Consider the following 27,997-nt stretch of genomic DNA (forward strand, 5'->3'; position numbering starts at 1 on the left):
GTGACCCCACGCACACACACACGCGTTAGTGGAACGCACTGGAGCAGGGGGCAGCTGAAGCGCCCGGGGAGCAATTCGGGGTATCCGTGTCTTGCTCAAGGACACCACAGCCGTGAGTCCGGGGGATGTCGGCGGATGGTCCGGTCGCAGAAAAATACCCCAGATTAGCGGGGCTCCCCCCGAATAACGGGATAGGGGAAACAAATAAAAAAATACAATTGCAACGAGGTGAAGCCTCGATGCCGAACTACAAATATAAAACAAACATATCACTTCTGATACATTTGGTTCATGTCAACATGCCAACACTGCAGCTTTGCTTACCTTTTGGTTTTGACGCGCTTGTCCTTCGGCTTACGCGGTTCTTTGGGCTTGGAACTTGGTCTGGCCTAGCTGCATAGTCATTGGCCGAGAAACTCGGTGGGCGGTAATGTGGTTTCGTTCAGAAGAAGGAATCTTTTTAATGAACGAACTTAACCGAATCAGTTCATGCAATGATTCGTTCTTTTAGCTTGGCCGCCGGCTGGGAGCGGAAACGGAACTGGCGAATGACCAATGAGCAGCCAGCGCGGGACTTCATTAATCGTACTGCCGTGTGATTTGCGATTCGCCAGCGTTGTCACTCACTTCGGCGAATGACCAATGAGCAGCCGGCGTCAGGCAGCGCCGTGCGGGCGGGGCCTCGGAGGGACTTCAGTGAACTTCTTGGTTTGTGATCCGCGAAGGAGCCGTGTCCTACCTAGTACGATGACGGATTCGTTTGCGCAAGGAACGACGTACTACGCGATTTGAACCGCAAGTCCAAAGCTGTCACCAGCAGCCGTTTCTTCAAGCTAACGTTGAGTCATAATTAAAACAAATGTAAATTACGAATAAATATTAATTCTCTAGTGGATTCAAGCTTTTTATTTCATCCAAATAATAATACATGAAAACTCTCTAGCGCTTCTCCAGACACTCCAAGCCGCTTTCCACCAATCCGATGACAATAACAGTAAGGCGAGTGAGCAGGAAAACAGGAAGGGCGGCGGAATGCGGACAAGTCAGGGCTAGCGGAAGCACGGTCGCTCGCTGAGCTCGCCGCACGCACGTTGGAGAGCTTGCTGAGAGAGAGAGCGATCAGTGGGTCAGCGATCATTTAGTCCAAGTTGTTTTGAATATTCTCCCCGCCTTTCCGAGTTTACCATACGTGACAACGACGACGCGTAGTCCTTCGGTGATTTTGTGAAAAAGAACTGAACGATTCGGTCAACGACTCTGATTCGCACGATTCAGTACACGAGAAAGAACTGCCGTGCCCATCACTAGTGCGCGGGTGCTTATTATAGTCAGTCGTCAAATTGGGCAAAACTGAGAAGTGCTCATCAACAAGACCCTTCCTCAGAAATCGTCAGCTAATATGGTTTTTCAATTTTACACTCGATGGGTCGCAAGCACTCCAGACACACAACACAAAGATGAACATTTTCAAAACAAGTATAACTGGTGTCATTTCACGGATGAAAGGACAAGTGGCGAAGGATGGAATATATCTTTACTGGGAGTCAAACTGCATTTTGTCCATATAGGATAGATGTACATTCTCCAGTCCGACGTTTCCTATTTACACCACACATCGATCATCTAATTGCTGCCTTTGGCGAGGGCAGATCCAAAAGAGAAGAAGAATTCAGCCGCCGTCAGTTTCCAGTAAGATCACGACGGACATGTTGACGGGATCATCGAACAGCTCGCAACGCGAGCGGCCCGGCCGGTCTCCTTTTCTCGTCCTTTCTTGTGAAAACTCTCGTAAAAATCTAAGTCGTTTACTTCGCATATTTGTTTATTTTAAAAGTGGAAAAAAGGTCAGTCGTCCTATTTTAGCGAAAACAGCGACAGCTAATAACAACAATAACAACAAAAAGAAATTCAAATCCAAAGTATAAGACTCAGACCGCAGGAAATGGCAGCAAGAACACAGAAAGGAAGCAAGGGGGCGCTACACAGACCAAAATGACATGAGGACGTTTTTGCATATTCTTCTTCTTTTGTACAACAAATCAACATTGTCCTCGCTACAAACGAAAAGAAAACGTTTCATGCACGAAGAAACAAAGTACGCGGAACTGCTGAGACTGCAGCAAAAACAAAAAGGAAAAGTTGCCGATTTGACTTCAGACGCACACGAACACACACTTTCAACGTTTACAATATAGACTTTTTTTTCCTTCTTAACACTTTGGTTTAGTTCTGAACAAACTATTGTAAACAGTATGATAGAGAAACGATGTTAAATAAAAAGCATCCAAGAGCATCACTTTCACTACACGTCATCTACACAACGGCGAGCAAGCCGTCGCCCGATCGGACGCGTCCTCGGCCCGCCGCGGCGCCTTCTCGTAACGCACGTATCCGTCGATTTGTTTCGAAATGGGCCCGGCTTGCCGTCGCCGTGGTGACAGCCGGGTCAAGTCGTCAGTCGATTCGTCGGAAAATGTCAAAATGAGCAAACGAGTCCTCGCGTCGATCGCGGTTAACGCGCCCCCGCCCGCGACGACGTCGCCGCGCAGCCCCTTTCGCACCGAGCGTAAAGCGGCGCGACGGCAGAGCGGGACGGTGCGCACGGCTGTTGCGGCTTCCCGCATTCACATAGTCGGACGGCGGCGACGACCGCTTTGAGAGGTGCGCGTGTTGGGCGTTGCGTACTTCACGCCGGCGCATGAGCGGCGAAACGGTCGCGTGGAAATGTATCTACTCGAGCGCGCATAGGGCACATTCACGCAGCCGTTGCAACTTCCCACATTCGGATGATTAGATGACTGACGGTGACAAGCGAAGAGAAGCAAATGTCAGGCGTTAAACTTTGCACTCTACGGTCTCTCGTTCCATCTCTGCTACAACGTCGGAAGGCGGAAAATGTGCGGGTCGCATCCGCACGCGGGACAGAGAGGCGGTGAAAATGGGCGTGAACAAGTGCGAAAGGGGCCGCTCGCCCGCTTCCGATTCCGATTTTGGCCGGGTGACTGAAGTCCAAAAAAGGAAAACGAAAAAGATAGCTGCCTTGTCAACCGATCCCCGAGCGGCCCGGTGTGGCATCGGGAGCCGTTATTGCTGAAAAGCAAGCGACCGATCGGCACGCGGGACGGCACGTGATACAGATGCTCCTTTACACGGTGGCCATCTCGTCCCGCGGACTGCCGTCGCCGCTGTTGTTGTTGTTGTTGTTGTCATGGTTACCGGGCGAGACGACCGCAGCGGCCTCGTCGGCGGCGGATGAGGCGTCTCGGTCGGCCGGCGCCGGGTGGGCGGGGCCCCGGGAGCCCAAGGCGGGCGCGGCGGCGGCTCGCGAGGGGCGGTAGGACGCCGTCAGCTCGGCCAGACGCTCCGGCGTGGGCGCCCACTTGGCGAAGCCGGCCGCGTTCTGGAGGAAAAGCACGGCCGTGCCATGGGCCGCCCGGTAGTACATCTCCTCCCTACATGTGCGAATGCACGCGCACACACACGAACAAACGCGCGCGCACGCACGCACACACACACACACACGCACACACACTTAATTCATCCATATGCCCTCCATGGGTTTTTGGATAAGATGGATAGGGCACCTTTACAAATGTCATCTTTTCTCTCTGTTTTTAACAGCGCTCAAATAATCCAGTCATGCCTTGAGATACAAGTATTCGTTCCGTGACCATGTTCTTATTACACATTTCCTTAAAATGAATGGGAATGCAATTAATCTGTTCCAGTCCCCCCAAAACATTTTGTAAAGTCTTCCAGTGCCAAGAACATGTTTCCACGTGTTTTATGTTTTTCACAGGGAGAGCCGCGAGATTCCGATGCTGCTCTCCCGCCGTTGTCAAGCTTGCAGACAGTGTCGATGAGGCACAATCCCCAGTAGGTGGAAGCGATGCACCATTTTGAGGTTTGAGATGACTCATTACAACGTACAAGTCAAAAGGAGGAAAAGGCGGCCGTCGCGGGCTGCAAGTCCGCATTTTAGACTCCAACAGATATCTATATTTGGCAAAGTACGGGTTTTGCTAGTTAGCAGAAGTACAGGTACGGTCTGTGTGTTTTCTAAATGTGACCAAGTACTCCAGAGACCTTGTACGTACGACGAGGAGTACGTTGGCCGCATATTGAGCTCCTCCAAACAGTACCAGTCCACGACCGATGCGAGACATCCGGTGAGTTGCGACACTCGGCGCGTCTATATATCGCTAAACGCGTTATTATTTTGATAGCGAAGGAATGGTTGATGGACTAAAAACCCTGTTCAGATATTAGGGGTCTCATGAAAGCAAAAAATATTAGCATCAAAGTCACTGTCTGTTTCATAATGTTTAAAAAGAAAAACATTTTCTCTGGTTGCAGCAAAAAGCATCAGAATTTCAGAAAACCTTCATATGTTCTACTGCTGCTTACTAAAGAAAACGACTTTTGCTGGTTGAAAGAAGGGAGTCTCTTCTTTCATTTGGAAGCTTTGGTGCGTGTAGAATTGTCGAACACTAAATTCTGTGGGTCTTGAATAAACAGTCCAAATGCTCTAAAATGGCTGGTAATATAGGGTCTCTCTTTTCAGAAAACGGCTGCCATTGAATCAGTTCATAAAGTAGCCGCATATTGTAAAATGTCGGCAATGTAAAGATATTAGCTGGTTTTATCAAAGTCTCACATACGCACGCACGCACACACACTGTCGTATGTTTGCGTGCCGTGCCTAGAAATGCACGCGCTCGTATTCTTCGACCCGATTTGCCAAACGTTGGTGAGTTTTTAAAAGTAGATGACAATTACTGTATTTCAAAAGGTTCCTTTAGTGTTACAATTCCGGAAATGATTGATGAAAAATATTGATATATGATTTTATAGCAGTTAGTGGTTTTAGAGTGTAGCCAGCGGAAGAATTTCAAGTTGGAAGTTTTTGAAAGCGGAGCGACGAGTTCAACGTGTCAAATGTCGCCAATGAGTCAGGAGCGCGGTCACAGGAAACGCGCAACGCCGAAGTTGCTTTCTAGTAGCGGTAAAAGCGCAGCGGGCGTTCGGCGCGTCGGTCACCTCTTGCAAATGTGCTGACTTCCGGATCGGTACTCGTGCTCGTAGGCGGGCACGCTCATCTGGTGGCGCAGGAAGCGACTGGCCTCCATGCGATTGAGGGCCGGCGTCACGGGGTCTCGCCACTCGGGGACGAACACGATGAAGGACAGCGGCTCGCTCGACTGCTCCAGAAGGTCCTGGCGAACGTCGCGACGCACAAAAGGAAGAATGAGGACAAAACATTTGCAAATGCTATTGTTCAACATGATTACGCATCATCAAAGTCCCTTTCACACCTTCACTTCGACCTTTTTCTTTTTTGTCATTTGACATTTTGAAATCATGACGTGGTATTTTTAGATTTTGGGAACCTCTGCCCTATTCCTTCATTCGGGCTGCGAAACGTGGCTGTGGTGTCAAAAAATAATACTAATGTGCAATATCTATGAGGCTTTACACAATCAGGATTTTTGGGGCAGATCACTGATCAGCAAGTTTAAAAAAAAACCCAATCACAAGACGGAGCAATGTGTCTTGTCCATTTATCGTATCGTATATACGCGAGTGTACTTACTGTACACTTCAGTATCTTCAAACGTATTCTCTAGCATTTTAGATAAAAGTTCCAACATCAATGACCTCTCGGGGGCATTCAAGGATTGGCCACTGACATAAGTTGAGGTCAGGTCAACATTACAACATGACAGAAATAATGGGTGCCAACTTACTGTAATTCAATGACTTGAACAAATACTCTTAATGACCTGCTTCCTCTCAACTTTCTCACTGTCCCGGCCGGCTACGTGGACGCGTGTTGTCCAGAGTTGCCGTCCGTTTGGCTTTTCCTTCCCCCCCCCCCCCACCCCCCTCCTCGTGTACATTCTTCAGGTGCTCGATCAAATTAGTCGTGTTGAAGTTGTGTTTCGATGACGTTCCCCACGACGTACTTCACTAGTGCACAGACTGCAAAAAAACTTACGTGTTGTTTGTCCGAGACGACGCAAAATAGTCCCGCACCGACAACGTGATTTTTCACTGACAAGATTGAAAAAACTTTATTGGCCACAAGACAAGGCTAAAAAGAAACTAGCTTTTGGATTCATATGCGACAAAGACACAGAGTTCAATGTCTTGTGCGGAGCCGATCCATGACGTCATCGATGGGATCGGCGAATGATGACACGAAAGCCGATCGGCATAAAATGCTAATTATCGGCCGATACCGATCAGTCTAATATTTAGGTATCCATTTGGGTCAAATCCACTTCAGTGGGTATACATCTGTTTTCCATGACATTATTGGTGCTTTTATATTGCTTCTAAAATGTAGTTTCTTTTTGTTACGCACCTTACGTCTCAATTGCACCGTTTGTCCTTTACGACATGCAGAGGAATTTCAATAATACCTCTTCGCTTGTACATATGGCAATAAACGCCATTCTTTTTTACTTTGTTGAAATGTGCAAAATGTCACCTCAAAGTGCGTCACCATGGCGTCCATCAGCTCTTCGCAGAACGGCGGGTTGGCTTCGAACGAGCCGCTGATGGGACAGAAGGACAGGAAGGGCCTGCAAACACGCACGCACGCACGCACGCGCTTACTACACACTGGTCGTCACACGCGGGCGCGCGCGCGCCTCACCCTCGGGATCCGAAGTAGCAGTCGGTGTCGGGGAAGGCCGAGCAGAACTGTTTGTAGTAGCAGTTGAGCGGCGAGGCGAAACACTCGAAGGACACGCCGAACTGACGACTCAAAGCCTCAAACACGGACACCGGCAGCGTCCCCTGCAGGCCCGTGCCCTCGTTGGCGGTGTTGCCGAACATCACCTGCGCGCGCGCACGCACGCACGTCAGAACAGAACAGCCGGCGAGTCGGCCCGGCGGGCGGGAAGCAGGCTGACCTGGTAGCGCTTGAGCAGGCACCAAACCCTCGACAGGAACTTCTCGAAGCGAGAGTCGTCGATGCAGCTGTACCTGTACAGCAGCTCCTACACACACACACACACACACACGCGCGAGCCATATAGCATACAGTACACGGTGGTACCTTGATTTATAAGTGCTTTAAAGTCTTCAGACCCCTTGTTGCAACTTTTTCCACATTTCATGACCTTCGAATCCCAAAATGTTATGTATTTTGTCTCGATTTTATGTGACAGACTGACACAAAGTAGCACATAATTGTGAAGATCAAAACTTTATGCAAACCTAAATGTGAAAAGTGTAATGTGCATGTCTATTCAGTCCCTGTACTCGGATGCCCCGAAATACAATCCAGTGCCTTCAGAAGTCAGCTAATTAGCAAATGGAGTATAAATGCGCCTGTTCTGTGAAGGCAAACGTTGGTCGTTTTCCAAAGTAAAAGCACATTCACGCAGGACGACAGAAATCAGCAAATAGTTGACTGTTGAGAGGCTGAAGTGAGAGGATTTGGACAACTTGGACCGTCAAAAATGATGAATGGATTATCAAAATAGTTGTCAATTAATTCGATCACTGATTGTCAATGAATCATTCAATTGTTGTACCTCTAGCATGTTTATGTGCGAATGAATGCTGCTGTGACAATTTTGTTTTCTAAAGTTGGAGACTTGAATCTTGCTCTTCTCTCTCCTCTACTAACAGCTTCACACCAACGTGCAACCAGACGGAATCAAATTCTGCATGTCCTGTATGCTAGATGCCAACGTAAAGGGAGCGCTTGTATATTTGAACCAGAAAGGAATATTTGATGTGGTTATTTATTTGAATTATATGTATATATATATATATATATATGTTTTATGAAAACATTTATTTCGAAGTTGAGTTCAGTACTGACCAGCTTGCTGAAGTGTCCCCTGTTGACTTTGACCATCTCCCCTCTGAATCGCAGACAGGCCACGTCGTTCTCAAAGTGAAGCTCCACGCGCGGGAGCGCGGGCGACGGCTGCGCCAAACGTAACGGGTAACAGTACACCAGGCGAGACGGCGGCGGCGGAGGTGAAGAGGACGACGTAGATGCCTCTGAACCCACAAGGCACAATAAAGACATCGCATTCATTCCACCACCTTTGTGTGAGTGTGTGTGTACCTGTGGGCGGGTCTTGCAGCAGGCTGAGGTGTGTGTGTCGAAGGCGTCTGCTGTACTCCGAGGACAGCTGGTAGATCTTGGAGCAGATTCCCTCCACGGAGTCTTTGGCCACGGCCGTCACGTGAGGGCCGCACTGCTGGCGGAGGTGCTCCAGGCGGTCCTGCGCCCATCAGCGCACATGGCTCTTCAACAAGGTTGCGCGTGCGCGCGGCGTTGAGCGGTTTCAAGTACATTTGTCGCAAGCGCAGAAGCTCCGTTTTCCCACCCAGGCCCTTCACAACCTAAAACGCATCTCTTTCGTTTGACATCACGCACGACGACCATTAGCCAAACATTTGACAAGGAAGTGGAAAGCTTTGATGTAGCTTTGCCACTTTCTGGCTTTATTGGAGCTTAGCTCACCACATTTCCCAAGTAGCTTGCCCGACACTGCGTGTGTGTGTCAGTGTGTTCATGTAACAGTGAGATTGTGTGTGTGTGAGCATGAGTGCGAAAGAGGGAGAGAGAAAATGAAAGAGTTAGAAAAAAGAGCGAGAGTGAAACAGAGAGGAAAAGAAAAAGAAGTGTAAGAGAAAGAAAGTGAGTTAGAGAGAAAGAGCAAGAAAGCGAAGGGGAGCGAGAGAGCAACTGAAAGAGAAGAGAGCCTGAGAAAGAGAAATGGAGAGAGCGAGTACCATGTAGTCCTCCTTGCTGGCCGAGTGGTCCCTGCGCAACCAGCTCATGGTGTCCTCCGCATTCCACTTGACCACCTTGCGACTCTCCGGGCTGGCGTTCCTGCGGCGGCGGGAAGGTTAGCGCGTAAACGCCCGCGATCGGGGGCCAGCGGGAGCGGCACGCACCTGGAGTCGATCATCTTCTTGGCCGCTTCGGCGTATTTGAACAGAAGCTTCCGGGCCTCCTCCTTGTATTTGATACGAGACAGCCTGACGCACACCGCAAACACACGTCGGCGTCAGCATCCCCGGTGCAATTGTCGTCGTAGGGACACACCCCCGACCGATACTAGCCCTTTTCAAAGCAGCATTTTTCTTCAAACATTCGAACAAATGTCAAAACATTTCCTTAGTATCTTCAATTCAATTACATTTACAAAAATTAAAAGAAAAAGGCACAAAAAAAAGCAACCGATTTTTGCCGATTTGACTCTCTATTGTGAAGTTAGACAAATACTTATGGACAAAGTTTTAAAGAATTTTTTTTTAATTCATCGGCTAAATATTTGGTTACCGCAATTTCATTCTGCCAAATATCAGAATTGGCCTGATTTTAACGACTTGTGACTTGTTTTGATCAAGTTGTTGCTTTAATAAACAATGAAAAATAACTCCAACTCCTGTGCTAAAAAGACGACAGACATCCATCTTGATAAATGATGTGACGTTTAAATTGTGACGTTTACATCGACAAAAACAAGCTACAAGTAGTTCCCGCCGCAGACCAGCGCCGAAAGCAAGCATAAATGATGACATCACTGCGCGACGTCTGAGGACTTCCCAGCATGCCAAGCGTCAGTGTAAGTAGTTTTTAAGAATGCCGTGTTAGTGTTGATGATCCCTTAAATAGTGTTGAGAGACCTTACATGCGTTTAGCCCCTCTTCATTTTGTTGTTGTGTGCTAACTAATGTTTGATGATTCGCAACCATTATTAGCTTTAGCGCGAATGTGGCTAGTTGGGAAGAGCTGCATTTAAAGCGTAGTATCTCAATTATACGACTACCACAACACTGAATACAATATGAGGAGTAATTAAACATCAGTATTATTAATATAGACTTAATACTGAATCAATGCATGCATAAATAATGAAATCGACGCATGGCAATCTTTTCAAATGTGGATGATTACTAAATTCTTTTAGCATATAAAAATATGAATGTGAGAAAGTCATGATGTGCATAGTACATATACAGGTGGGTAGAAGCCTTCCTGATTTATGGGGTCGACTTTGGGGGGCGCGCATTATGCTTAAGAGCATATTATACACAAGAAATTACGGTATGCATTTTATTCTGACAAGTGCTGCAAATGCTTTTGTTTACTTCCCTCACCATTTTGACACATCGTAGCTTCACCGAGATCCCCATAAAGTTTGCTTATTAAAAAAAAAAAAAAACGAGCTCTCCACTGAAGGATGCTTGTGTTTAGCCAACCAGCTACACGGAGAACATGGAAGCGCCACCACGGAAGCAGAAAAGGAGCGATCGCTGGAGAAGGCGAACGCGGCACCGCAGCAGATTTGATGGGAGAAAGTTAATCCAACACACCGTGAAGGTACCGCGGCTAGGTAGCCAACAGGCTAAGTAGCAGCAAGCTAGCCAGAAAGCCAGCAGCTCGGTCCAGTCCGTGAGGATTTATGGCACTGACGACGTGAAAAAAACAGTCCTGGGATTCTACCTGTGGCGAAGATACGGCGAGGGATCCTGGTTAAAGTAAGCCACGTTAAACTCAATAGAAAACATTTCTGTACGGAGACGCCGCAGCTAAACCACAGCAGTCAAAACGCGCCGGAGTCTTCTCTTACCGGTTCAATAGGGACTTTTTAAACAATCAAATTGGATTTTTCATTTGTTGTTAATTATTATTTTGCAATAGTACAAGGAGTAACGATTTGATTGATTAGCTAGTCATTCGTCACTGTCAACACGAACAGCAAATGTTTGTGTGTGTGTGTGTGTAGTACATCCTGCAACCCGAGGGGTCGCGGGTTCGTATCCCCGCAAGAGCACATGTCGTCGTCGTGCCCCTGGGCAAAACACTTAACCCACATTGCCTACAAATGAATGTGGTTGGATGTTGATGGCGGTCAGAGGGGCCGTAGGGGCAGAATGGCAGCCACGCTTCCGTCAGACTGCCCCATAGAGAGGGCAGCTGCGGTTACGCGAGTAGCTTACCACCACCAGGTGTGACTGAGGAGTGAATGAATAATACGTGAAATTGGAAAGCATAAGTGTCATCCATTGCTATTATTATTTAGCGGGCGAGTCCGAGCACGACCCAACATCGTCTTCATGATTACGCCAATGTTGCCGATGAATCGGCGCGCGTGGACCAACCTGATGGGGATGTCGTTCATGACCTCTCGGAACATGGACGGCGAGATGACGGGCTCGCAGTCGCTCGGCAACATGGGGTCCGAACCTTTGTCCGACACTTTCCTCTCCAGCAGCCAGCGGTTGAATGACTCCCGAGGCGGGTCGATGCCTGCCACGCACGCACGCACACAAATGTACACCTTCTCTCCGCTGGCACACTTTGTCATTGTGTGTGTGTGTGTCCACCTTCTCTCTGGTGACACAGTTCATGGTAGTGTTGCCTCAGTTTGGTGACCAGCTGAGCTCTCTGCAGCTCGATCTCGGGGTGGGGGGGCAGGTGTTTGGCAGGGGCGTGTTCTCTAATGACGGCGTTGGTCTGGATGTCCAGATCCCAGTAGACGCTGTGCAATCATCACAAAAAACATACATGGGTCCAAACAATTAATCGGACGATATTAGCCCCTTTCACATGGGCTTTGTTTTTTGGGGTTTTTTTTTTGACACTAGCACATTACTACATACCACAAAGATAATAACCTTCACACAAACTTGGCGGATTTTTGTCGATTTTCCTCTCTGTTGTAAAGTTAAGCAAATAAAGGACAAAGTTACGTAAAACAGTCAAATCTTCTGCCTGTAATTCATATTTCATCTTGCAAGCCACTGTATATGCTGTACAGTGGAGCCTCAGGTTACGAACGATTCAGGATACGTACAACATTTCCGTAGAAAACTAACCTCTAGTTCTGCATTCGTTTGGGTTTGTGAACATTCTTGGAATGGACGAATGCGAGGATCTATGTTGTGCTTCTACTCGTGCTGCGTGACGATCACTGACGCATAACGCTCGAATGTAAGCTGAAAACTCGTCGTCTGCTCCTCCGCGTAAGGCGGAAATCTGGTCATCCAATCACAAATCTGAGAGTTTCTGATTGACGGTAAAAAAATTAAAAATAAAAAAAAAAAAAAAAAGTCCAGAAATCATTTCATTTTCGTCCAAAAATACGATTTACAGTATGTCTAATATCTATTGAATTGTATCGTCTCTCACAGCTAATGTCAGCGTAACCGCATCAAAATAGCGGACGTTCCACCTATACGCACATTCGGCCAATCAGATGCGACCAGCAGCCACCACATTAGAAATGAAGACTGAAGGAGGTGCGTAATCGTCCAAAAAAGTCAACAAAGGACTTAACGGTCAGAATGGCACCCAAGACAAAAGGGAAACTGCAGAAGATTGCGTTAGTAGCACTTTTCAGAGATGAGAAGAAATGCGCAGCAAATTGGCCAACAGAGCAATTCGTCTTTTCAATGACAATGTGATGTCCCACTTTCATTTGTTTTGTTTCCCTGGATCGGTTTCTTGTGCCAAAAAATACCTCGGGTAAAGAATGTTTCAGGTGACAAACGAGGTCACAGAACAAAGTCAGTTATATATATATATTTGAATGAATGGGTGGATTCATCAGTTACAGGAATTTTATTCTGCAATATATCAGAATCAGCCTCAACAAAATCTGTATCACTGTAATACAGTGTCAAAGGTTAGGAATATTGGCCGTGGGGTGAAATTTCAGGATGAAACTAAATGCCGTCTAACCTTTCCAGGTGACCTTGTGTAAACTTTTGAATTCAAAAGCAGGTCAAATTAGGCTCACCTGTAAGGTCAAAGTGCATTTCATGTTGATCCTGAAATTTCAGGCCAAAGGCCAAGATCAGAGTTTTTTTTGGGGGGGGGTTATGGTTATGATAACTCCATTTTACGTACAGATGTCCAGTACACTTTACAGCAGCAACTGTCAAAATGTGCTCGTGGCACAGGTACACTTCAGTTGGGTTCAGTTGTTTTTAAAAGTAGGATTTTGAATTCACTTTTATGCGCAAAGCATTTGAACTCAATCCTAACTTAGCTCCAGTTTTTTCCCTGTGTTTAAGCTCATTAATGTTAATGTTGAAAGTGCATATTGTTACAGTGGCTTACAATGATCTTCAATCTACTTTTTCCGAATACAAATGTTTTGAATGCTACTACGCAGCATTGTAAAATGTCTTTTGGTCCTAATATTCCAATTTGGTTCTTGAATAGTTACTTTTTTTCTTGTACTATTTTGACTTTATTCATGTGAAATTGTATCTTTGTTTTGCATAATAATTGTATTTTTGGAATTTTTCCACAATATAGTCTTGTAATCTTATTTCACGGTAAAATGACGACTTTTTTCCCGTAACAATTCAAACTTTTTGCTTATAACTTTATTCCTGTAGAATTACATATATTTTGTATACTTTGTGGTGTAACTTAGATGTTTTTCTTTTGCCGTAAAAGATTTTTTTGTACTATTCCGTCTTTAATCTCAGATATTTTGACTTGATTCCTGGAAACCTCACGGTGTTGCGTTTGTATAATATCATATTTCTCTCATAATATAACGCCCATGTAGAATTTGAAGTTTGTCATGTAAAATGTGGACTTGTAATACTACAACTTCAATACTTCTCCTGCATTTGAACGTTGCTCAATGTTGAACGAGTACTCGGAGAGCCATGAAGTATTTGTTCGGGTGCTACCTGCCCACTGCTTTACAGCATCTGTCCACACACAAGACGACTGGAAGACTTACACGGCCGGCCTGTAAGGAGCGGGAGCGGGGACGGGAGCGGGGGCGGGGGCGGGGCCGGGGCCGGGCGTGGCGCCCGGTTTGTCATCGGGGGCGGCGCTCCAGGGTTTGGCGCCGGGCGCGCCGGGCGAGATGGGCGTGGTGGGCTCGGCCTGAAGGGGCGAGACCGGCGTCTCTTAAGAGGACGCTCGTTCTCCCGAGGTGCCGCGGGAACAAAATTCTTACCTTGGCCCGTTTGAGACTGTTGGGCCCGGCCGCCTGCTCCTCAGAGCTCCGCCTCTTCCGCTGGCCGTTGCCTAGGCTCCCGTCGGCGCCCTCCGCCGGAGCGGCGTTCAGGCCCAAAGGATCAGACTGCACACACGGCGCCGCTCACATTTGACAACAGCTTCGTCATTAAGAAATCAAATACCCTGGTCTATTTGCACATTTCTCTCTCCACCACAACTGAAAAACACAAATGTTACGTTTACGCCATACAATATTAAGACTTTTCGGTTTTCGACGTTTTTATTGTCTAAACTTGGGTCCGGTTTTCACACATGCGTGGAGCTTTGGTCACTCCCCTCTCATTTCCCCAAATCAATGCGCATTCACATGAAAACGATTACGGAAAGAGCTCTTTCTGTTGTCAATGTTGAAATGTGTTGTGTCTTTTGGCTAACCATTGCTAAGGTGAAGGAGGTCTGAAGCTCAATGACGCTGATCTGGTTTTGGATCTAAAGGAGGGGTCACCGAGGTGATGCCCATGGGCATCGGGCAGCCCCCAAGGACCGCACGAGTGGCGCGCGCGGGTCTGTTCTAAGAGGAGGCAAATTGAGACTCACATTGTAAGTTTGTCTTTTTAATTGATTTTTTAATATTGTTGTATCATTTTGTTGTTTTTTTAGCGCCGGGGAGGCGCGTACGGTCAGTCCACCGGTCCCGGGTTTATCTCGAGCCCGGCGGACGGGGGTCCGCCCCGGTCTGTCGCGTTGGCGGCGCTCTGCGGGGCAGCGTTCCCTGCGGTCGTGGGCCACGGTCCCTCTTAGCGCGGATGCTTTCCGCACCTGCTTCCTCAGTGCCCGGCCGTGTCGTATGTGTGCATTTGTGCGTGTGTGCGCCTTTTGAGGGGCGGGTCTTTTCCAATCTGTTGTACTCTTGTGTTGTTTTTATTTCTGTGAAGCAGTTTGTGTTGCCTTTTTATGAATGAAAGGTGCCATACAAATAAACTTTGATTTGATCTTAAAAATAGTTCACCAGTGATGGAACATTAGGATTTTCTACAGATCTTGTAGCAGAGATCATTTGAAAAGGATTTATAAAAACAAAAGGTGTTGCATATTGATATTTATCAGTTCGCTAATTGTTGAGAAATTATTAACATGATCCGTGTCTTCACATTAATGAATATCATTATGAGTAATAACATAACAAAATCATTATGAAAAGATAATTTGAGCAAATTTCTTATTTCAGAAGTGGGTATCAATGAGGACCCAGGAAGTCAAATGGGGTTGCTGACCCCTGACCTACAGGAATTGCGCAACTTGTTGTAAAAAGGCTTCAAGACGGCAAGGTGTGTTAGGGCAACATCGGCATCACATCCTCAGGGTTGGCGCTGCCCTTTCGCCACCAATGGCTAATTGAAACACAATGTGGCCAAGCGTTCGTCACGCGGGCGAATCAAAATCCCATGCGTCAAAACTCAAAAGCCCTTCCTGATAAAACTTCAAGTGAGCGCGCTCATTCTGCCGTGTGCGAACAGTGCTTACCGGTTTATTTTCAATCCGCCGTCCAGCCGCGCATGGGGGAATACGCGAGCCGATGCCAATCGGCGCCCAATCGAAGCGTGCATATTTATTACCGCGCCATACGTTTTAAGTGTCAACGTGTCCCGCAATTCTCGCTAGCTAGCTGCCTCCTCAATCGATGCACGAGCCACTAATCCCGCTTCGGTCGTCATGCTGAGAAGCGGGGCCGTACGGAGCGAGCTCGTCATTCGGCCACCCGAGGAAAACGTAGTCATGCCCCCCTTATGTAATTTAGACCACTTTGCCCTTCTTTTGAAGTCCGTTTCAATTATCTGGCAGCTAAAGTTAGCCTACTAATATTGACAGATGAATGAACATTTATCTTCAACTAAAATGTTTGAATTTGAGAAGATTCTCCTATTTCCTGAGCTAGATAAAGTCCTTAAGATCCTTCTTGAGGATTATCAAATACAGGCACGAAGCGGCGCAAGTTTTTTTCTGGTCTCGTCAACTCCTGTGACTTCGAACGTACAGGCGGAACCTCAGGCCGCATATTAGTCCGCCCCGCAGTAATATTCCCAATTACATCTGTGTGTGGAATGCATCTAGCTGCCAGCGTTCGAGGAGTACGAAAGAGCCTATATCGTTTATTTCTTGTGTTTTGTGAATAACGCTGCTTCCCCCTGAAGAACCACAGACAAAATCGGAATGGCTATACTTGTTTAAAAGAAACACAAACAAAACCTTGCAATTGAGTATTTTCCCAAACCATTTAGCCCTACTCCTGATCGATGACTAGGTAGTTTTAATTGGGCCCACGAGGTTAAAAGTTTATCGACTCCCCGCTGACAAGGACTGGCTAAGCGTGACAAAAGGTTTAGCCACAACATCAACACGTGTGATGTTGTGGCTAACCACACACAAGTGCGGCTCGGAGATTTGCATACTGTTTAGCCACATCGACTAAGAGGTTTCATGACCCATTGCCAGCCCTGCATCCTATCCAAAATCAGACCTTCAAAAGAACAGCTCCTCGGTCCACGTTATCGGCTACAACTTGCGCACTAAGTCAAAGTGGGGACGGAAGTAAAATCCCTACTTTGTTTCATTTTCATTTGAATGCGAAGACTATGATTGGGGATTGTTTTTTTGTTTGGTTTTTTTCCCCAAGCGGACTCGCGATTCGGTCGGTCCGTAGCTCTCATAGAGGCAACTCACGATGACGTCATGCTGGCCCAGCACCGGCACCTCCCACAGACTCTGATTGGTGAACCTGTTGAAGTAATACGGGCGGTTCTCCCGCCGAGACCAACACTTGGACCACCCCGCCTGGATCAGCTCATCTGCGGGCAGAGACAGAACGGGAAGTGAGGGGAGAAAGTAAAGACAAGTGAGACAAGGGAGAGACAGCTGAGAGGAAGCCACAGACGGGCGCGCAGTACCTGGCAGTTCGGGCGGCTTGGCGGCGGACGGCGAGAGCGGCGGGCCGTGCGTGGCGGCGGACGCGGCGGGAGAATGAACCACGGCCGCCTCCCCCTTCAGCGATGCCTGGCTCTCATTGGACATCTCGGCTCCTCGTCACAATCGCATCGACGACGACGACAAGACTCGTGACACACGTTGACTTTGCAAGCGCCTTCTGGCATACGCGTCAACTGATCCTGGTGGAAAAACTAAACAAAAAAGCACACGAACGCCAAAGGGTGGCAGTGAACTCGATTCAACTCGCTCCACGAGCAGCGCATTAGCACATAGTGAACAATTATCCTAAGAGAGGCTGTTTATTCCCTCTCCCAGCTGAACTTTCCTCTCAAACTAAGTATAAAACAAAGACAATTGAGAACTTGCGGATTTCAAACAACTAACATATCCTCCGCTAGCTGCATGCTAACATACAAATGCAAACGCGCATCCATAAGGCTCAAAAGATCTTTTTTTTCCTTTGAGGAGCAGTTTTGCTCATTATTTCTTCATTTGAGGAGAAGCTTTGTAGTTGTGGGGGCATTTTTTTGCTGCTTAATCGCACAAGGACCCGAAGCAAAGCTTTTATGAAACAATCGAAATATGACAATATAACTGGGGAGCTGAACGTAGGGCTGCAGCTTGCGAATATTTGAGTATACCACTGAAAATTCTATCAAACGATCGAGTATTTGGATGAACTATATTTTTGCTTTTGAATACAAAACAGAAAATGAGACCTTTCACTTAATAATGTACAACTCCTTTTTTGTATAATCAACAGTTTTTATTTGACTTTACTCTTATTCCACGTTTTCCTACTTACAGACCATCAGATGGTACTAGTATACCGACCATACGTCACACAGTGACTACACTCAGCAAAGGCACCTGTAAGTAATGTTAATATGGTTGCTATGGTTACGTTATGCACTTGCCAGCTTTGTGATAAATGAGCCAATTTTAACTGGCAAACTGCGGCTTCATTGGAGCCTCGAACTATGCGGTGGTGTCGTTGCCCTTTAAGCGACACCAACAGTGCTGCAACCCATGTAGACGGCACAGGTGCAACAAATACACAACTCATTGACTTTGAAATTCATCTACAACTATTTTGTTTAACTTCCAATTGTCCAAATCCTGGGAATTTCTGCCTCTCAACAGTCAATATTCCCTGATTTCTGTAGTCCTCCATAAAAGTAGACTGATTATTTTTGTGTTTAGTCAAAATACATTTGCAAACATCTGCATTTACTTTGGAAAACAATGATCAACATTTTTGCGGATTTTCTGACGTTATGGACTAAAGCGGTAATCGACAGATTAATCCCTTCATAAAATAATCCATCATACTGTACTCACAGACATATATTCTTCATGCTCTCCAAAATCAAGGGCACGCAAAATCCTCTTGGAGCCGCCACATCCTGGTCACCACCACCACCTCCTTCCCTCAAGGTAGGCGCTACCGGACAATGCCAACTCAAAGCAGCAGACGTTCCAACAGCTTCTTCCCTCTTGCCATTAGCTTCGTAAACATTTAACTTACAATTTCATTGCAACACGCTGGCAATTTTGCACATCTGTCGGGACACTTCTTCATGACTCGTACACTCACTGTATTATCACGCTGCACTGTTTGCACACTCTTGTTGATTACTACTGATTCTCCGCACCATTTGCACAATCGTCATTGTACCAGATGAGTGAGTGCACTATTAGTCACTTTGACCTGCGTGAGGACTCATCTGCATCATTTGCACAATTGCCATGATACCAGCGTCACCACACGAGCGGTACGCTTTCATGACTCTCCACACTCGTGCGTTTGATGTCCAAAATGTAGATTTTTGTCACAGTGGCCGTTTGTCATCATACTAGAGCGGCTCCGACTAGCGGAGAGAAATTCCTTGTGTGTCCTGTAACACAGTGAGGTATGCCCCCAGCACAGTGACGTCACAGCCCCCGTCCACAAAATCGGGAACATTTAGAAGGTGCAAGTCTTTTAAAGTCAACTCCGTTTTCTCTATATGATCTCTTTCGACTTGAGTAACATAACAATAAGATACAACTTTCGATAATCATTTCCAGATTTCTATACATTTACAAATCGTAATTTCAGCATTGTTTTTTTCGTCGCAGTGCAATCTGGGTAGCGACGTCAAATGGCGTGTAGCAGCCCCTGGCAGCGATGGACGCTGTTCAGCCATTTTAGTTTGAGCCAAAGTGTGATGAAGAGAAGAAATGAGGATGACGATGACGGGTGTGAAGAAACCCCAGTTGCTGGTTTTCGGTGGTGTAATTGTAGCTACTGATCGAGGTACGCGGCCAGCGCCTGCTGTCTTTCGTGTCTTTTTGCTCGGCTTTCGCTCGTCACGAATCTGGGCTGAAGTGACGAGAACACAACCGCGGATCTTTCGGCAGCTCAACCCTTCCGAGCGCATCCTCCGCTTTCTCTCTTTGGGAAAGCGATGAACGCTTAGCTCCTTTTTTGCATTGGAAATTGCATCCCAGAGCGGCGCAGTACGCCATTTTTAACTCTTTTCGCTGATGATAAAAGTTGCTCGCAAGTGGCTAGCTTAGCTCCGCAGAGAGCAGCAACGGAACAATTTTACAACAGCCATTCTACGTCATCGTTCCCAGAATGCTTTGCGCACACTAAAACATGGCGGCGATAGTGTATCAAATTATGGCGTAAAAAAATATATGCCACTGTATTTCAGTAGTTGTAAAATGTAGTGTATTTGTCATTTCAATCGGAGGTCACTTGAAGCCACATGTCAACAATTCAGTACTAGTTTTCAGCACTTACCTTCAAACATGTTCAATTTAATCGAACTGCACTTTAAGTACTAACACTGTTGTATCAGCGTGCTTTTTTATTCTTTTACATCTATGTACAGTATGTACGTTAGAGGGCCACTGAAGTACCCCGATGACTTTCATGGGCTGGCGTTCCCGTCTGAAATGTGTTGTGCATGTCAAAAGGACGCCGTGATGAAGATTTCAAGGCAAAGGAGAACGCGCCACAAGCTGAGCTCGAAATAATCGCTGCGGGTAATAACCCTCGCGTACGCGCCCATTGACAAAGTGTCGAGTAAAAAACGTTGTCTCGATTGTGCTTGTCGTCTTGTTTTGCTCGTTCTCCGGCGGCCCCAGAAATGAGCGCCATGGTTGCACGCATGCGCAGTGGCGGCGGCGCTGCTCGCCAAACGCGGAGGAGGAGGAGGAGAAGGAGGACGACGACCAGCCAAACGGGGGAGGACAACAAAAGGCTGCGGACGGGCGGACGGACGGACGGACGCACGCCCCTCCGCAACTCCGCCGGCGCGGCGGCGCAGCCCGACGAGCGTGACGACGCGACTCGACGGCAGCAGTCGGCTAGCTCGCCAGCTGCCATCTTGTCCGTCCGCACCGCCGCTGCCGTTTGGGCGCCACTTCTCCTCCTCACACAAGATGGCGGACACGCCCCTGCCACAGCGCCGCGCGTCCTGCGAACCCTTTCCAGTCGTTCCTGCTCTACCCGGGCGCCGAGCGAGCCCTTTGTGCGGCTTATTTCAAAGCCGGGAGCTTCCGACGCGTTCGTGTGGCGTCGGAGCGGCTCTAACGCGACCCCTCGCCTTACCTGAACTGTTTGAGAGGCTGCGAGTCGCGGGCTCTGCCTGTCGCTTCGGGGTCCTCCGCTCCGCTCCCTCCCCGCCTGCTCAGACATCTTTACAGGGGACAGCAAAGCGCGACTGCGCATGCGCCGAACCGCACTCACTTCCGGTGCGCGCCTGTCACGCTCATGCCGCCATTTTGAGCAGGACGCGCTCTTACAAAATACGTTGAAAGCACGCACAACATGGGTCCAAAATGACGCGCTCTCATTACCCAGGCTGTGTTTTTGTAATCAGTGTACTCTATGATTGAATAGTGTATTATCAACGCTAGTAAATGATGCGATTAGCTGGCGACCGGTTCAGGGCGTACCCCGCCTCTCGCCCGGATATGGCTGCGATAGGCTGCGGCGCGCCCGCGACCCGCGGAGAGGAGAAGCGGGACGGAAAATTGACGGATGACATAATGTGGGAAAGGGTTAAGGGCCATTTTGGACTCATGTTGCGCATTAGAATGATACTCATACAAAAACGGTCTTTATTATTTGAACAAAAACCAAACAAGAAATTCGAATAAAAAATTCAGTTAATTGAGCAATTCATTGAGTAATTATGAAATAAATGTCATGCCAAGCTGTATAAAGTCAAGACAAACTCCCTTTGGACACGTGTCGCGCATCAAAGGCTCTTGTGTCACGATTTGCGACTTGTTAAGGACATATTTCTCTCTTATTCAAATGAATCTTGGAAGAAACTACGTTCCATTGATGAACCACTTCCGTTTTCTTTTTGTTGAGCGCAACCTTTGAGGAAAGGCAAATTCAAAACAGAACATTCGCACCACATTCACTTATTATTTTTTGGGATTGAAAATGCTTTCAAATCAAGTACAATAAACATCCATATAAAACAAATACCATGTGCATATATATATATATATATACATGTATATATACACACACTTGTATACTAGCTTGTACACAACATGAATACAGTATTTAGCGTGAAGTGTCACATTAGCGACACGGTTAGGTTATTGTATTATTTTTTTTTAAGTTTGCTAAAAAGGAGTTAAATTAGAATCAAAAGTTGTTTTGTGAGGCTTGTGTTTCGTGTAGCGCCCCGGCCATCACGTGACCTTGTGGCCACAATAGCTAAATCCTTTTCCAACCACTCCTGGACCGCTTGGTAAGCAAATGGAGCAAACCTATTGGACGACGGCTGCAAAGGTGCGCTCCATTTGTTGAGCCGGACGTCCAGGTTGATCGCGGAACGACAATTAAGCCACAAATGAGTAGTTTCTTATCTGTATTTTGGATACAAAGAGTTATGAGTTTTGTTCCCCGACCCGAATATCCAGGAATGGATATTAATACAGTGGTGTCTCGAGAACTTTTTGGATTAAAGACACTTTCAAATTTCCATCCCTTTATTTAAAAGCGGGACATTATTTCAAATTGACAGTTCGGAAAATGACAACCATCAATTGATCACGATGCTGTTACTGATTTGGACCGTAAGATGTCAGAAAATGGGCAAAAATGTTGATATTTATTTTGATGACAAACAACGATAATCAGTCTGCTTTATTCTAATTAATATTTACTGCTTTATGATTATAATAAATATAATTGTTCATATTTACCGTAGATGACTGGTTAGCACATCTGGTTAGCACAAGATACAAGTCGTCACTTGACCATTTTTCGTCTTGAGATACGAGCGAAAGACCCCCACCGCTAGATGGCGCCATCCGGCAGCCATCCATTCTCGTTTCCTTGTAGTGGAAGGACAATACCAGTTGGTGGCGCTATCACGCAAGTTTGCCAATTGCTGATGAATACATGAGGCACAGTTGTGTTTAGTGCTGTACTGGGTGTTCGTACACAGTACAGCACTGCACTGTTGAGTGCAGTTTTCCCGATATAAAAACAAAACAACTTTTGGTGTTTTTGGAGCCAAGCAATTGTATTTCCTTCATTTCAACAGGGGAGACATTTGGAAGGCACTGACGTATATTGCATTTTGTGCAGCGCATCCGACCCCCATCGCACGCTTCTGAAGTTGCGGGTTCCGATCCGGACCGCGGCCTTCCCGTCAGAGGTGGCGCCGGAGCACCAGGTCCACGGCCGCCTCCACGTCGTCCACCACGTAGCTGGGCTCCGCCAGGCCCGCCTCCGCCGTCATGTCCCGGTGGCCGTGCAGGAAGACGCTCTCCGGGGCCGGGGCCGACGCCGACGGACGCCCGTAGACCCCCGTGCACACCTGACGACAGCGCGCAGCCGTGCAAATAAACATCGATAATCGGCCGATAAACAGTCAAATGCAAAATCAATTTGTATCCGATAATATTCAAGAGCTGCAACCCGAATCTAGTTTTTCGTTATGCGGGCCAGCGCTCGCGATTGCGAAGGTTGCGGGCAGATTAGCAATCGGAAATCGGATCGGATCGGACAAAAAAGGGCGCCGCATCGCACACTTTGCATTCCGGCGTGAGTGGCCCCGCCCCCGCTCCAGAAGAACTGAGAGCTTCCTTCGCATTTGTCGCAACTGCCGGCGTGCGCTTAGCTAGCTGAGCCTTAGCTCGAGAGCGCCACGTCGTCGACCTCGAGCGCACGCGCGGGGGTCGCCACCTACCAGGACGGATCGACAGCGAGCGGCGGGCGGCGCCGGCTCCTCCTCGTCGGGCTCGGCCGCGCCCGCCTGACTTCCCGTCGCCGGCCTCGCGCGCTTGTGCTGCCGAGCCAGGTAGCGATCGTAAAGGTTGGCGCCGTAAACGTCCGTCATCGGGTTGTCGCTGAAAAGCAGCAGAAAAAGAAACAAACACTTTTGTAATCTTGTTGTCGTCGTACATTCTCTTGTTAGAACAATAAACGTGTAAGCACATGTTTACAGAAGCCGATGTGCTTACCCGATGGCGTAGATGGTTTGGACTTCGCGGTGGCGGTTGCTGCGCGTGAGCGCGCGCCGGGCGTAGCGGTACGTGAGCAGACCGGGCTTCCCCAGCAGCGCCTCGTAGCGCAACTCGGCGCCCGTCAACTTCTTGTAGGCCGACTCCAAGCACAGCAGGAACATGCCGTGGCCCAAACTGGCAACACAGGCAAACGCACAAAAGCGCTCACGTGATCCGCGTGCGAGTCCGCTTTCAAATAGCGTATATTGCGAGAAGCCAAAAAGGACGCGGTGGCTACTTTGCGGATTTCACCTATTGCGCTCTTACCGCGGCGAGGGCGCCCGGGCCATCCAGAGCAGGTCCAGGTTGCAGGCCAGAACCGGCAGCTGGACCGCCGGCGGCCGGTAGGCGCGGGACGGGCGGCCGTCGGTCAGCAGCACGTCCAGCAGCAGCTGCAGGTTGGTCTCCCAGCGCACCGGCTCGCCGAACAGCACCACGGCTGCGAGAACGCCACACGTGATCGGCGTGGACGTTTTGCGCGACCGGCGGCTCTTACCTTCAATTTGGGCCGACTCCGGCTGAAGCTCAGACTGAAACGCAAAACGGCCTTCAGCCATCGCACGTGTACTTTAGACTTCAAACGTGTGCTCCATACTTTGTACGCTGATTGGATGCGTGCCTTTTTTACGTTGAAACATGCATTTTAGATACACTTTGTACGTTCATGTGTTTTATACTTTTTTTTTTACTCGACACATACTTTAGACTTCGTGCAAGCCCAATTCCAATGAAGTTGGGACGTTGTCATCCATTTTCTGAGCCGCTTCTGCTCACGCGGGTCGCCTAAGCCAGCTGTCTTCGGGCAGGAGGCGGGGTACACCCTGGGTTGGCGGGTTGCCAGCCAATCGCAGGGCACATCCAAACAAACAACCAAACAACCATTCGCACCTACGGGCAATTGAGAGTCTTCAATCAACCTCGCACGCATGTTTTTGGGATGTGGGAGGAAAGCGGAGTGCCCGGAGAAGAGCCACGCGGGCACGGGGACGACATGCCAACTCCACACAGGCGGGGCCGGGATTTGAACCCCGGTCCCCAGAACTGTGAGGCGGACGCGCTAACCAGTCGGCCGCCTTGGGACGTTGTGTTAAACATCAATCAAAACAGAATCCAATGATTTCCGAATCATGTTCAACCGATATTTCATTGAATACACTACAAAGACAAGATATTTCATATTCAAACTGATCAACTTGATTGTTTTGAGCAAATAATCATGAACTTTTAAATGTAAATGTTATGGCGGCAACACGTTCCCAAAAAGCTGGGACGGACAGGCTCATGCTGACCACGGTGTTACGTCACCTTTTCTTTCAACAACATTCAATAAACCTTTGGGAACGGAGGACACTCATTGTTGAAGCTTTGCAGGTGGAATTCTTTCCCATTCTTGCTGGATGGACAGCTTCAGCCGTTCAACAGTCCGGGGTCTCCGTTGTCGTATTTGACGCTTCATAACGCGCCACGCGTTTTCAATGGGAGACGGGTCTGGACTGCAGGCAGGCCAGTCTAGTACCCGCACTCTTTTACGATGAAGCCACGCCGTTGTAACACGTGCACAATGTGGTTTGGCATCGTCTTGATGAAATAAGCAGGAGCGTCCATGAAAAAGACATCGCTTGGATGGCAGCATATGTTTCTCCAAAACCTGTTTGTACCTTTCAGCATGAATGGTGCCTTCACAGATGGGTAAGTTCCCCATGCCATTGGCACTAACACAGCCCCATACCATCACAGATGCTGGCTTTTGAACTTTGCCTCCATAACAGTCCGGATGGTTCTTTTCCTCTTTTGGCTCTGAGGACACGACGTCCACAATTTGCAAAAACAATTTGAAATGCGGACTCGTCGGACCACAGAACAATTTTCCACTTTGATGAGCTCGGGGCCCAGAGAAGCCGGCGGCGTTTCTGGGTGTTGTTGAGAAATGGCTTTTGCTTTGCATAGTAGAGTTTCAAGTTGCACTTACGGATGTAGCGCCGAACTGTATTTACTGACATCGGTTTTCTGAAGTGTTCCTGAGCCAATGCGGTGACATCCTTTACACATCGATGTCGGTTTTTGATGCGGTGCCGCCCGAGGGATCGAAGGTTTTCGGCCTTGCCGCTTCCATGCAGTGATTTGTCCAGATTCTCTCAACCTTTTGATGATGATATGGAGCGTAGATGACGAAATCCCTCAATTCCTTGCAATTGTACGTTGAGGAACATTGTCCTGAAACTGTTGGACTATTTTGTCACGCACTTGTTGACAAAGAGGTGAACCTCGCCCCATCTTTGCTTGTGAATGGCTGAGCAATTCAGGGAAGCTCCTTTTCTACCCAATCACGGCAGCCGCCTGTTCACCTGTGGGATGTTCCAAACACGTGTTGGATGAGCGTTCCTCAACTTTCTCAGTCTTTTGTGCCACTTTTTTCGGAACATGTTGCAGCCAAAACATTCCAAGTTCATGATTATTTGCTCCAAACAATCAATCAAGTTGATCAGTTTGAACATGAAATATCTCGTCTTTGTAGTGTCTTCGATGAAATATCGGTTGAACACGATTTGCAAATCACTGTGTTCTGTTTTCATTTGTTTAACACAACGTCCCAACTTCATTGGAATCGGGCTCGTACATGCAGGCGTTGTATGTGTACGTGTACTTTTTACTTGAAACATCTAGTTTGAACTTAAAACGTACTTGATACTTTGATTTTTAGTTTCAACGTGCCAAATATTTTGTTGTTTCGGTATAAACAAAGGCAGTCCGCAACTTGGCAAAGAAAGAGGATTGTCATCCCGATTCTGAGTATCGCGCGTGTCGTGTACTTCGTGTACTTTGTGTACTTCGTGCGGCGGTGTACATACGGGCGGTCGGGGTCTCCTGTTGTGGTCGACCATGTCCAGCAGGGGGTGCTGTTCGCAAAGCTTCTCCACGCTCACCACCTTCTTGAAGCCCAAACTGAGTCGCGGGGTCAAGGGTCACCACACTCAAGTACGCCGCGGTACAACGCGCAGTACAATGCGCGGCGGTACATTTTCAAAGGCGGGCCGCGCGAGGATACGAGCGGGCGATGTCCGAGACGGGTCCCTGGCCCGACACCAGCACGCGCTTGTCGTGGAAGCTCGACAACATCCGCAGAGGGCTGTACGACAAAACCACCTGATCCGGACTGATCTGCGCACGCACGCACGCACGCACGCACGCTCCGGTCACAACACGGGAAACGCACGAAACACGCACAAAATAGACGCATGCAAAAACACTATATATAGACACCAAAACAGACACACAATAAACACACTGAAAGAGATCCATCCGTCCATCCGTTTTCTCCGAACTGCTCGCCAGCCAATCGCAGGGCACGCAGAAAAGCCACGCGGGCACGGGGGACAACATGCAAACGCCACACGGGCGGGCCGGGAGTCGAACCCGCAACCTCACGACTGCGAGGCACACGTAAAAGCAGCACACCCACAAACAGTCAGCACACCAAAGAGGAACGAGGCCACGCCCACCCGCACGTCCAGCAGCGCCGACAGCTGTTGCGCTTTGCGTTGCGGCTGACAACTTCCGGCGTTGGTGACGAAGACTGTGGGAAACAGGAAGCGGCCGTCGGCGTCCAGCAGCTTCCGGAAGGCTCGTCGGGCCGCCGGGATGACGCGACCGCCGCGCAGCAGCACGCCGTCCACGTCCAGCAGGATGCCCGCCTCGCCCGCCTCGCCCGCCTCGCCGTGACGCTGCGATGGCACCGCACGGCACACGCCCGCTTCAGCGCCCGCCCGCCTTGCCGGCAACACGGCGATCTGACGGCGCTCGGCGCGGACGCCGTCAGATCGGCGTCGCTCGCCCTCCAAGACCGAACTCGAACATGCGGAGCCGTTAAGTCGGATTCCAAGAAGCCTAAGCCGTCTGCGCGAAAAAACTCGACGCGCGCTTAAGAGAGGCCAAATGGTCGCGACGACTCCACAAGTCGCAGCCGCCGCTCCGCCCGGAGTCCAAAGCGCAGACCCGTCGAGGCGGCTCGTCTTGTGGAGGTCGTCGCTTTCGGTCTTTCACATTGTTTGGATTTCGCCGAATTGTTTGCGTTAACAAATCCAATTCCGGACAGCTCGAACGATGAAGTGAAAACCGCGAGCTTCCGGCGTTCAAATCATGATGATCGCGGTTTGTTTGAAATTCTTCGTCTCGCGCGCGCGCACTAACCTGCCTGGCGACGGCGGAGCGCGCGGCCGCGGCGGCCCTGAGCGCGTGCCGGAGGCGTGGAGCCCACATGACGACGACGACGACGACGACTGTCGCGGTGCCGCTGCCCTTATGAGAGAGGCTTCGGTGTGACGTCATCGCCACGGGCGGGGCTACCGCCCGTTCACGTCGGGACGTGGCAGCCATCGGGGCGCCGCGAGCCGCGGGACCACACGGGAGCCCCGCTTTCACTTTTCCACCTTTCAATTAGCCGCTTCCGTCCTGTATGTTTTTGGTCCAATCCGATCGCGGCCTGCGCGTTGCCACGGCAACCCAATCCCG

General features: G+C 48.6%; 2 protein-coding genes across 5 annotated transcripts; both read right to left on the reverse strand.

Annotated features, from left to right (window-relative positions):
• Positions 1–1,517: 1,517 nt before the first annotated feature.
• pcif1 (phosphorylated CTD interacting factor 1) lies at positions 1,518–20,693 on the reverse strand. The gene is made up of 16 exons (XM_061785517.1): positions 20,562–20,693; positions 16,918–17,148; positions 16,694–16,818; positions 13,971–14,096; positions 13,749–13,897; positions 11,371–11,525; positions 11,146–11,293; positions 8,932–9,015; positions 8,767–8,866; positions 8,093–8,252; positions 7,841–8,025; positions 6,921–7,007; positions 6,662–6,846; positions 6,494–6,587; positions 5,041–5,216; positions 1,518–3,452 (listed from the first exon to the last, which is right to left on the reverse strand). Exons 2-16 carry the CDS (start codon positions 17,039–17,041, stop codon positions 3,146–3,148), a joined length of 2,205 nt encoding a protein of 734 aa, XP_061641501.1. The 5' UTR covers positions 17,042–17,148; positions 20,562–20,693; the 3' UTR covers positions 1,518–3,145.
• Positions 20,694–22,476: 1,783 nt separating this feature from the next.
• Positions 22,477–27,997, reverse strand: zgc:77375 (uncharacterized protein LOC402927 homolog). Of its 4 annotated transcripts, XM_061785534.1 has the most exons (9): positions 27,677–27,997; positions 26,989–27,210; positions 26,535–26,647; positions 26,338–26,431; positions 23,985–24,018; positions 23,756–23,927; positions 23,447–23,623; positions 23,173–23,332; positions 22,477–22,800 (listed from the first exon to the last, which is right to left on the reverse strand). In XM_061785534.1, exons 1-9 carry the CDS (start codon positions 27,860–27,862, stop codon positions 22,633–22,635), a joined length of 1,326 nt encoding a protein of 441 aa, XP_061641518.1. In that variant the 5' UTR covers positions 27,863–27,997; the 3' UTR covers positions 22,477–22,632. The 4 variants fall into 4 exon arrangements, with proteins under 4 accessions (XP_061641518.1, XP_061641517.1, XP_061641519.1 ...); XM_061785533.1 differs by having other exon boundaries at positions 23,756–24,018; XM_061785535.1 differs by lacking the exon at positions 26,989–27,210 and having other exon boundaries at positions 23,756–24,018.

This window comes from Phyllopteryx taeniolatus, chromosome 9 (assembly GCF_024500385.1).
Source record: "Phyllopteryx taeniolatus isolate TA_2022b chromosome 9, UOR_Ptae_1.2, whole genome shotgun sequence".
Classification (NCBI taxonomy): Eukaryota; Metazoa; Chordata; class Actinopteri; order Syngnathiformes; family Syngnathidae; genus Phyllopteryx; species Phyllopteryx taeniolatus.